The 12,200-nt window shown below is 40.3% G+C and overlaps 1 protein-coding gene across 1 annotated transcript in view; it reads left to right on the top strand.

Annotated features, from left to right (window-relative positions):
* Positions 1 to 12,200, top strand: part of faf1 (Fas (TNFRSF6) associated factor 1) — a 55,473-nt gene that overhangs the window by 21,774 nt on the left and 21,499 nt on the right. The window contains exons 9-13 of the mRNA XM_026305338.1: positions 5,148 to 5,243; positions 5,385 to 5,508; positions 5,637 to 5,700; positions 5,801 to 5,882; positions 11,646 to 11,800. Coding sequence (XP_026161123.1) covers positions 5,148 to 5,243; positions 5,385 to 5,508; positions 5,637 to 5,700; positions 5,801 to 5,882; positions 11,646 to 11,800 — 521 coding nt within the window. The remainder of the gene's footprint in view (positions 1 to 5,147; positions 5,244 to 5,384; positions 5,509 to 5,636; positions 5,701 to 5,800; positions 5,883 to 11,645; positions 11,801 to 12,200) is intronic.

Here is a 12,200-nt window from a genome sequence, read left to right on the forward strand (position 1 = left end):
TCTGTACAGACACTCAGGTATTGTATAGCCCAGCACTTGTGACAGGTCAGTGTAGCTGCTGCACCAGCTGAGTTTCTATAGTTTCTCAGGTCTTAAACCTGGATAGTTGCTCCATTATACAATCATAAGTTGTAAAATGAATATTTTTTTTTTTGTAAAGGCTTCATTCATTCCTTCATTGATCAACTAGCTCACAGTACCTGTTTCTTGTGTGTTCTGAGAAAGTTATTTGAGTTGATGTATTGTTAATTTAATTATACAGTCTATTGTTGAAGCTTAGGAAATTAGTTTGTTTAGAAAGAAGTTCTCACCTTTCATGGAAACTAGCAGTTGTGTTACGTCACCATCCCTGATACTGTCCACTCGGTGTGTTTCATTGTTTATTGTGGTCTGAATTGGTTAAGGCCTTATGGACAGTTGAAATTGGATCACAATGAATAATGCTCAAATAGCAGCGAACTACATATCAGTTTATTCAGGCCATTGTGTTAATTGTATGTGGTGTTAGAATAAGGAAGCTGAATGTAAAAAGGAAGCCACAAAGTTTAGTTGAAGCAGTAGCAACGTGAGGTGATGCTCATTTCTAGCAGGCAGATTGTATTGACTTGGGTCCAGTGCTAATTTAAATATTTCTTCTTTGTTTTTGTAGAGGTTATAACTAAAAAGCTATTACTCCAACAATGCTTCGCCTCGGTTACAACTCTTTGTTTACTCTTTGTTGACTTGTACTGCCAATGTGAACACTTTTCTGTTGTCGGCATCAAACACAGTCCCAGTTTTATTATTTGTTTTCGTGCTTACTTAATTTGCTTTGTGATGCTGGTATAACATTTATTCAAAGCACATCTTGACAGTGCACCTGTCAGTCACTCGACGGCAATTTGAATTTTTCTATTGTACGTTTTAGGTCCTCGCAGATTAATTAGAAGACATTTTGCAGTATTTGTCAGAGTAGCCAAGTAGTGGATCATGTGAGGAAGCACACTGTCATTTTTTTGTTTGTTTTGGCATTTCTTTTCATTTTCATTGGGTTTATTGCATCTCAGCAGTCTCAGTAGTACTGGAAAAGTCCTCCATCAGAGAAAAGTACACTCATTGGACTTTGCTATAGTTAACACTTGATGGAATTCAATTTACTCCAAGTAGATTAAAACAAATACTCTGGCATTATTTTCAGACACTGTGATCTAGCTCTGCCTTCAGATTCTTCCTGATTCTTGTGGCTTTGGCAAAGCTGTTCTGAGCAGTACTGAGGATGACGACGGAGGTCTTGGCAACAGTTGATTCGAGAGACAGACAGGACATTAACTTTGTGTGCTGTTCGATACTCTCCGATCAAGCCTCCTCTTTCTCCTCCTCCTCCTCCTCCTCCTCCTCCTCCTCCTCTACCGGCCTCATCTCATTGGAGCTGTTTCGATTAGCAGTCTTTCCTCCACACCTGTTGGAGTGATTGACAGCCAGTGGGACATCCTTATTGCATCGCCCCTCTCTTTACCCTTCACCACCCCCACACCCTCTCTTCCAGCCAGTAATTGCTGACATTTATGCAGTGTTTCATGGTGTTTGCTAATGTATTAATGCTGCAGAGCCTCTGAGGTGGTTTGCCTTGTAGGCCAGCACCTCCCTCCATTTCCCAGCTGGCATTAATGGAATCCTCCTCTACCTGATGGGGGCCCGTGCAGCTGAGGTTTTATTGAGGGGTGCTAGCTGGTTTCCGTAGCAACAAGGCTCACCAGTAAGCTCAGGCGGAGCCCCCATCCCTTGTGCAATTGGTTGCCTTCAGGTGACATTCAGCGCCGAGTTAGTCTGTCTGTCTCATTTTCTATCTTTTCTGTTGTTTTGTCTTTCTACGGAGCTCCCACTCTCACTGACATATTTGTGTCTGTATTTGTGGAGAAGGCTGTTCTTTACCTATTAGCTTTGTCACCTTTTAGACCCCCTTCTGCGTGCTCAGCGCCATGCTAGATGGAAGAGTACACAATGTACAGGCCACAAGATACTAATTTTCAGGGACCCTCAGTGGGTCTCTGTACGAGGAAACCAACAGGTGTTAAGGGAGGGGCACACTTAAATTGTAGTTTTTGTTTTTATACTCTTTATTTTTCACGTTTTTTTTTTTTTTTTTTCCTCTGTCCATCCCCTTTGCCTTTACTGGTCTCATTGTTCTTCCTCTCTTCTTCTCACTGTTCTTCCCTTGCTCCATCAAAGAGAATGTGGAGTAAGGTGGTACTGTGGCTGTGGTTGCCGTCAGTGCAGCTGTCAGTAGTAATTATCTCACACTCACAGCCAGACACCTAATCCAAACACTGCCTACACTAGAAAAGAAAAAATGACACACAGAAAGAATGAAGGGAGAGAAAGGGAGAAAAAGAAGGGTAGAGAAGGGAAGAAAGGGTTCAAGGGGAGAGGCAAAGGAGGGAGGGGGTAAGGGAGAGAGTAAATTCTTTCCCTGTATCGGCCCCTGAATGCTTAGGGCCTCAATGCAAGTGTTAATTAAAAGAATCCAAAAAAGAGGAGCCAGTTCCTTTGTGTGGTGATGTGGGAGAGGGTCATTTAGGGGGGTCAGCCTCATCCCCCCTACCTCCCGTGCCCTGCGGCGCTTCAGCCTTGTTTCCACGTTTTACCACTGAGCTGCCAAGCTGCACTTGTGTACCTCAGCATCAGGAGAAGCCATCGGGTCAAGGCGAGGAAGAAGATTGAGTGGCACTCAACTTATTTTTTTTTTCTTTCCCTTTTCAGTTCCCCTACTTGCATCCATGTCAGCCTAAACCCTCCAGGCTCCCTGTGACAGGGGAAGTGATCAACTTTATTTATACACTTATTAGGCTCTCAGACGAAAGCCTCTCATTTGTGAGTAGTGAGGGGTGAAGGGTTTATGGGGATCCTCTCGCCAGCCACAGTTAAGATTCTCACGTTTGTTTGCCACTCGTTTGTGGAATAGGCAGAGTAGATTTGGGGCCATTCCTTGACATGCATAAAGTCTTTGTCTGGCTCAATACTAGCAACTCTCTTTCGGTGCTAATTCAGCCTTCATGCCTTCAGGCCTGGCACCCTGGCACCCATCGTGTCTCAAATGGCATAGTTTTTCTTTCAGTCACTGTTGGTTTTTTTCCCTCTTCTGCCAGGACTAACACTACCTTACTTTATTTTTACTGTTTGGGAGATTTTTTTCCACTTCTCTGATATGAATAGTCCTGTGCAAGAGCGTTAACTTAGAGTTAAGTTACATGAGGAGAGATGAGGAAATTCAGTTAAGTGTTGTTTGTCTGTGTTCATGTAATAGTCCTCTGTCTTTGCTGTGGCACATAATTCACTGCCATACTATATATATATATATATATATATATATATATATATTTCCTCTTCTGTTTTTATTTCACACATTTAGTCGTTATAGTGTGCAAGATGTGAGGTACACTTGGTGTTTCAGTGTTGGCTTGTCCTTTTTTCGCTGTGACGTCATTCTTGGTTTGTGCAGTTTGAAGACTGCATGTCAGTCTAGCAGCTGCTTCTTTTAGGGAGTTTTCTTTGCTTAAGACAACACTGAAGAGGAATACTCATCAGGATTATTATTCATTCTCAAAACATCAGGGGAGAAACTGCTTTTCTTGGATGTCTTCTCCTTGGTTGCTGAGCTGCTGGGAATTTAAGACACAGGGGTCAATATGATAACCAGTTTCAGTTTAGGTCTAGTTTTTTTTTTTTTTGCAGGCTGCAGTAAATTGTAAAATGATTGTTGCTCTCTCGCTGGTCACTGAGCTACAGTTCGTTACCTGAAAAACTCAGCCCAGTTTTAAATACAAGATATACTGCATGTCTTTTATAGTCTTTTTTTTTTTTTTTTTTTTTTTAGAAAAACAAAAATCTGTGAATGGACAAAGTAACCGGACAGGAGTGCCTGTTCAATTTGATCCATGACATCCAGTAAATACCTGAAAGATTAAAGATACCCCGATCACATTAATGCTCTTTTGGCTGTGACTAACTTACTGTCTAGCACTGAAGAGATAAGGTAGTGTGAAAAGATGGACAATAGCAAACAGGGTTTGTCAAATATTTTAGTTCTTATCAGTGCTAGGTGTACTTCAATACTCACTAGTAAGTCCATGTTGCTGACAAGGTCTAGTGGTTACACTTTTCTCTTGTGCTATAGAAGCTGAGGCCATTATGAGAAACCACTCTTTAAGGGAGACGGAGAAACCTTTTCAGACTCAGTTGGCGTTGCATGTAATCGTCTCTTGATTCAACCATGTCCAGCTGCTCTTTGTGTGTCTTAGCACCTGACAATGGAGGAGATCACAGGACCTCTGCAGGGAACGAGCAGCTTTTCTACCTCTTATCACACCCAGCCTGCCTGGCCTGGCTCAGTCCTGTTGTTTAGAAGTTCACTTTCCCAGAAAAGTTTTTGTATTGGGTCTTTCTGTCTTGTGCTTAACAGTTAATAGAAAGTATCATTGCATTCAGACTATAAGTCATGGCTGGATTGAGCACAGTTATGCAAGCACTGGTTATTGTGGAAAGAATTAACTAAGGTGTGAGGGGGAAAAAATGACATTTTTAATATTTGATGTTCTAACTTTGTCTCACATTGTGCCAGATTTTGGATTCATTTCTGCAATATAACAACAATTTTTAAAAATTAGGTGTCTTTCGTTTCACACGACACGCCGCAGCAGCCTTCCCTGTATTGTTGATGTCACCTGGGACAGCAACAATACAGGCAAACTGTAATGAGTCCCTGCTGAACGCTGACATTTTCAGTTCTAGCTTTGGATTTGGGAGCTCATTAGTGAGGTTTTCTCTTACTACAAACCACCATCGCACTAACTGCTAGTCCAGGTGTACAGAAACCTCGTCAGCGTTCTCCCCTGATTAGGGAGATGAGCAAACTTCTGTTTGAAAGTACAGAGTAGATTTCAGTCTGTTTTTTTTATTTAATTTTTAAGGACTGAAATCTTTTTTTTTTTTTTTTTTAAGAATGAGTATTGTGTGATATTTACAATCAGTCCCTCCCTCTGATAAACAGGTAGCACTTAATTTTACTTGTCAACTTTAAGTAACCAAAGATAAATCACATACCACATCTAATCGAATTGTTTAGTTGATTAGACTTAATATCACATTTTTATTATGTTTCCTGTTTTTAGATGACGCTAGCAGTCTCTGGAATCAGCTATCCTTGCCATCACCTCAGTGTTTGTCAGAGGTCTTCACCAGCCAATGCCCAGGAGCCCACAGAAGAGGTACACAGGCCACTAGTTCTCTTAGAATCAGCATTGCATATTGCCTTTCCTAATACAACTTAACTGATTTGAAGGCTTTTAAGAAAGTGCAGTTGAAATGAGATAAAATGAAATGAAATTAATGACTAAGTTGTGTCACAGTGTGCAGATGTCCATATGATCAGCGACAGTGAAGGGGATGATTTTGAGGATGCGTCAGAGTTTGGTGTTGATGATTCAGAGATGTTTGGAGTGGGCTCCTCAAGCTGTCGGAAATCACCAATGAGTATGTATGCTGCAGGGGTTCAATGATGGTAGATTAGGATTTTTATTTTATTGTATCGTGGCTATTAAATAACACGAACACACATCCAGAGCTTTACAAAACAATAAGTCATCCTTGTCTCCTTACAGTGCCAGAAAATAGTGAGAATGAAGCTGATGCCTTACTGCACTTTACTGCCGAATTTTCCTCAAGGTGAGCTTTGACCTATATTGGGTGATTCAGAGGATCTTGAAATCATAGGCATGTATCAGTGTATTTATGTTTTGTTCTCTTGTATGTGTGTCTCCTGTAGGTACGGAGAGACCCACCCAATGTTCTTCATTGGGTCTTTGGAGGCAGCGTCTCAAGAGGCCTTCTATGGAAAAGCCAGAGATGTAAGTAAGCAATTGGACTGTTTGGAGATCCATAGGAAATGTTTTTAATTTATCAGGGATACTGTAATGTGTAACATAATCATGTTTTCCTTTATTGCTTTGTATTTCAAGCACTTTAAATCTTGTTCTGGGGTAGAAGGTGCTAATGTTGGCTTGTCCTTTAGCACTGATGTCATTCCCCCTGTGTGTAGACTAGTCGCTGCTTTTTTTTTTTTTTTTTTTTTGTAGTTTTCTTTGCTTAAGACAACATGAACAAGGAACACTGACTGAGCAGGAAATGATCCTGCAGGAAATCATTCTCCTTCTGTCAGGGGAGATACTCAATTTCTCATATCTTCTCCTTCATTACTGAGCTTGTGGAAATTTAAAACAGTCGTCAGTATTATAACCAGTGTCTATATGCAGATAGTCTGCCCTCTGCCAATACCAGAGAGACAGAATTCATTATGTTACTTCTATAAACCTCTACGTAAACACTCGCACTGTGAAGATGGACTAGTACTCTGTTCTTTTCTCACTACTCACTGGAGAATCTGTGCTGCTCACAATTTTTAGGTTTTGGTTCTTGGTTTCTTTCTTAAAAGGATGAGACCGCAAAGATATTATGAGATTTAGAAATTAGCATTTTGTTTTAACAATGCATTTGTTGTGGTTTGTTGTTACACTTACCACTGAGCTTATAAGAAGCCAAAACACAGCATCACGGTTTACAATCTTAATAAAGTGCAGTTTTTATACTGGCAAGGCCTAACACATGACTACACTATTCCACCAATCTGGTCATGGTTCTTTGATATTGCATTAAGCTGTGATATGATGCACACAACTCCTCAGAGGTAAAACAATATATTAAAGGGTCCAGTCTGGAAAATCATTGCACCACATGCCAAAGTCAGACCAACGGGACGGACAAATGGGAATGAAGTGTCACCACTGGCAATATGTTTGACATTAACTGGGTATATTGTGTTTATTCATCATTGCTACTTCTTATGCAACCTAAAATTGCCTTCCTCAACTTTAATTTTAGGTGACGTGTGTTGAAATGAATGATTTCTGTCATTTGAAGTCCATATTCATACAGTGTTTACTTTTATTTGTCATGTTATTTGTCTACGCCCTTTGTCTCGCTGTGTGGATATGGCTTTACAGCCACAGTCATATCGCTTCATCAAAACCCTCATCAAATTTTCACCCTGACAGCTGAGGATTTATTTTTAGCTGTCCACTGTCCCCCTTGTTTTTCAGCTTTTGTCCTTTTAAGGATGCTTGTATCAACTGACAGCTTGTGTGGATTACAGTCTTATTAGGCTATGAGGACACGGCAAGATGTTTGGGGGGTTCAGATCACCAGGCACACAGAGAGGGAGGGATGGTGGAATAGAGGATAGTGGGGGCATAAAGCACATAAGATGGCGTGAAAGGAGCGGAGGGTGCAAAAATGTAAAGTAGGAGGAAGAGACTGAATAAATAAAAGAAAGGAATAAGAGTAGATGAGTTTGTGGGATAAGGGTAAGGGATGTACAAGTGTGAAATAAGCAGAGATGGAAAAAGCCTAAAGAGAAGCTTGGCATCTCGCCTGTTTCCCAGCTGATCTCCTCTCCTAAGCCAGCACAATATGGCCAATGTCTCCCTGGTGTTCACACACTCTGTACTGTACCACTGTGCTCTACACAGTGCAGGGGCGAAATAGTATTCATTTTCACTGTGTTTTGTTTTATTTTGGGCAAGCTCGATTTAGCCCGCCAACTGTGCCATGGTTAGAATGGCTTTAGGGAACCTGGATATGTGCAAAGAATTTTGCATAAAAACAGAAGCTATTTGCTCTGTTTTGTCTGTGTTTGTCCTGTTTTGTCACAAGCATCCTAGATAACAGGCCAAAACATGCTGCTTTTGATGGTTTCATTACACAGTAGCATATGTGCACGATTACACCGTCCCTTATTCCATCTCTGCACCCATCCCATCTTTTGCGCTTTGCTTCCATTTGAACAGAAATCTAGTTTTTTGTGTCCTCATCGTAGCAAAAGCCTGCTTCATTAAGGGGATATTGGAATTGGGCAGATTTGACTGAACGGGGACTACTCAGTGGGTTTTTAAACAGAAGAATCAGTCTCACTCTTTCAAAGCCTGGGAGAGGCTAATCACTAAGCAAAACACTACATTTGATGAAGTGTTTCTGAAGGTGTGTGTTGGGGGACTGTTGAGATAGACTCAATCCATCCTTAATGAAAATGCTTTGGGCTGCAGAGCTGAGCTGAGCTGAGCTGAACCCTCTTGGGGATCAGTGGTTAGTCAAAGCGTACAGAGAGATAGGCCACCCATCACTACACCACGATCCTCACTAAATCCCCATCAACGCAGTGGTTAATCACTCTAACCCCACTCTCCTCCGCTCTCCACTCGTCTCTCCTGTCTGCCACACACAAAGACACATAAAAATTCATAGCCTTACTGAAGAGGGGAGTTCAGGGATTTATCACTGCCAAGTATCCGCTTAAAACCCCAGCAATAGCCTTGCAGAGTCAAGAGGAAACACAGCAGTGAATGACAAATGGCATACTGATGCACATACATCTCTTACATCTATTGTTCTGATGCATAAATAGTTAAATCTGAGTAGCAACAGCTGTAAAGCAAAAATATTCAGATATTTGATTATATTCAATCTGAATCTTATACCGACTTTTAGTTGATTTTTAAGAGTTTGCACATCCAGAAGATACTTGTTTAGCTTTAAGTATGTAATTTAAAACTGACAGGTAATTTGATTAGTTTAATTCCACTTTAGAAAGTGTCTAAACTGCTGATGTTTATTAAAAAAAGTTATGGTGTTTTCAGCAGCCTGTGGAAAATCTTGTGTGGTTAGTCATCGATCTGAATGTGTTTTCCCACCGTGTGTGTAAGGTCATTAGATCAGTCATTTGAGCTCTTCATTTTGAAGTGTTTGCTTTTCCACACTGATCCTGCCATCTGTAAAACAATCACTATCTGGACTTCTCTGTCCTTCCATCGCTCTGTACCTTATTGTGCCCTGTTAAGAATACTCCACTGTATATGGGAATTTAAGTCTCTTCTGGATGGCACAAATAGCATCCAGTGAAAATCAGCTTTTGATCAAACCCAGTAAAATATCCCTAATGATGAGATGAAACATGAGGTCGTTTTCGATCTTCAAAAAGATATAGCTTCCTAATTGTTAGACAAACAATTAGTAATTACAAATCATATTGAGGGTATTCTATTGTTGAAAAATATAGTGCAAGGTTAAAGTTTTCATTTAAAGAAAGATATTACAGCTACTTGAATAAGGTGAGAAAGATGTACTATAAGTGGGATAATCACTCTGAAGAGCACAGGAAAACGTAGAGGGGGTTAATAGGATCTGTACTGCACAGTTCTTTTGCATGTCTAATTATGGATTATCCCTTAAATGTATGTAAGATGTTGTCACGCTGCATGTTTCATTTGCTAATGTTGCTGTTTTTGGTCAGTTGTTTATTAGATGCTCTGGGAAATCAAACGGCAGTTATTATTGTTATTAATACTATTAATTTCCATATAGAAATATTATATCTCAGATTGTTCCTATGAGTGTTAAAGTAGATTGATTAATTAATTAATTAATTATTTTTATTTATTTATTTTTTATTACATAGAGCCCAATAGATGACAGCTGGGCATGTTACCTCCACTGGCCTCAGAGAACAGGAATCATTAGAAGCAAAATGATGCTAATCAATTTGAGCATCTGTGTGTGGAATCAAATTTTGTAACAGACTATCACTGCGTTGATAGAATTGAACACTATGCACCGTACTTTACAGTTGGCTCTCTAGTTTAGCTTAGCTTTACTGTGGTGTGTAATAATTATTAGGGAAATAAAAATCCAGGATGGTAACAACAATATGATGCGTTCAATAAATCGTGTCTCTTAGTGAACTCGTACTCATCGTTTAGAGGGACACTGCAACACAACACCAAATATTCAATTCAAGACAAAATCGGCTTCGTAGATTTGGATGAAAAAATATAAATTTTTCTTAAATAGGTTGATGCGCAGACCTCTCGACCTGCCTGCATCTCTCTCTCTGTGCTATAAGAGCAAAGAAACAGACTCAAGCTCACTCAGTGTACACGCTGTTCTGCTGTGTGAAATCTTTACCCTCACACACACACACACACACACATACACATACAAAGCAACCTTGGGTTTAGGTGAACAGGTGTGAGGAAGGGCTATGGGGTCGCTATCTAGCTCAGGTTGGACCTAGTAATTTAGCTGAACTGAGGGATTTGCTCCTCCCTGCTAAGTCAGGCAATACAAAAGATCTGACTTGAAAGTGGAGAGGGAACAGAGGGGTATGGACAGTTTAACTAAGATGAAGGAGTTCACTTGGCCAAAATGCCAACTTTGATTAGTCTTTACACTTGCTCTAATTGAGCATGCATGTGTATGAGTGAGAGTCCTAGTTCACTTGTGGGCACCACACAGTTAAGCTTGTGCATCTGTGCATGTGCGTTGGGACGTCAGTGTTTGAGCGTGTATCAGGTTTTTTTATGTTGTAAAACTCCCTCTCCTCACACTCATTTCTCTCTCAAGACTGAATTTGCTTGTCTTCTCAGCATGAGTGTTTAATCTTTTCAGGCCGTTGAATTGGCCCAATGAATGAGTCCCGAGCTCCTTCTCTCTAGGAGCCCTGGAGATTATTCTAAAGCACTAATCGCTGAGCAAACACAGCAGTGCTCTCCCATTCCTATTCTACACAGGCCACAGTATAGCACAACTTCTTCTTTCACTTCTCTTTGCGTTTTACGCCCTGTGTAGATTTTTTGCTTTTTGGCGTACGTAGCCTAGATTACTGCTCCTGAGAAACAGACCCCTTGACTCCCCCTTTGCAGCCATGGTTAAAAATGAACTAAGCAGAGACTGAGAGAGTTTTTCTTATTTGTTCTTTTATAGCAAGAGAAGTGACATGTAATTTAGAGAGCATTATTTCCAACATTGTCCCCTGGAACCTTTTATGTTTGTGGGTGTGTTTGTTTTTTAATTAGATTGTCAGTAGGGAGAATCTGCCAGGCTTATATGATGGTGTCAATATCCTTGGATTTGGAGCTTCGTCAATATTGTCTGGCCCTGCCGCTACTAACCTGAACAGGCTGCTGGCATTTGGTGTAAAATAAATAGAGTGATTTGTCTGTTTTGTTTTCTCCATATCTTCGTCGCCTCCAAGAGAAGTTTTATTTACACCGCCCTCCATTTGATTTTGCGTGGTATTTGCTTTTTTGCCAGTTGTGGCCTTGCTGCGGTCTGAGGAAGTCATGCTGGCTCTGCACCCAGGTGGTCTCTCTTGTCATCTGATGGTCATATAATGTGGAAATGTCTCTCCAGTGATGAGACACACACACGTGACGGAGAGATCTCACAGAGCAATGCGTGTTTTAAATTTAATTTTTAATATTACAGATCTGAGGGGACATTATTGTCTGTGGTGTTTGTGTTTTTGTGCTAGCTATCAAACCTGTAATCTGCAATTAATGGGGGTTAAGTCCAAGAGTGATTTGCATCCATCCATTAACAGCTAACTTTACTATTTCTTGTTTTGTTTCCCCTAACAATCCACAAAAAGAAACAAATCGGTTGCGCTGGCTTTTGCACTTTAGCAGGACAAGAATCCTGAGGGAGTCAACAGTACATTGTGATTACGTCTTTTCATTCTTTACTTCTGATTTCCTTTTCCTGTTTTCTGCTCCTCTCCACAGAGAAAGCTGCTAGCCATCTACCTCCACAATGATGACAGTGTCCTCAGCAACGTCTTCTGCTCCCAGATGATGTGTGCTGACTCCATTGTCTCCTACCTGAGCCAGAACTTCATCACATGGGCCTGGGATGTCACTAAAGAAGCTAACAAAGCCAGGTACAAGAGTGAGCCAGAGGGTGGTGTGATTATTTATTTATTTGTTTATTTTGTCAGAGAGTGGTGGGATTTAGTCAAGATCAGTTAAGCAGTGTTGTATTTTGTGCCCTGATCTGTCTCTTTCTCCCTTTTCTTAATAAATAAAATAAACTGTTGGTCTCGTATAGAAAAATTAAATTAAAAGACGATGCAAACATTAGATACCTTTAAAGTTACAGGTCATGAGGAATTATTGTTATATGATTTATGATAAATTCTTTAAAGACGTCTAGTTTGAACAAATTCAGATCAAATAAATATTCAAACAACGGTGAACATCTCAAATTGTTTTATAGTTTATGTATTTTTCTTTAGAGCATTTCCCCATCAGGCTACAAAATGGTGGCATTGTTTTTTGTTT

Source organism: Mastacembelus armatus, chromosome 4 (genome assembly GCF_900324485.2).
Source record: "Mastacembelus armatus chromosome 4, fMasArm1.2, whole genome shotgun sequence".
Classification (NCBI taxonomy): Eukaryota; Metazoa; Chordata; class Actinopteri; order Synbranchiformes; family Mastacembelidae; genus Mastacembelus; species Mastacembelus armatus.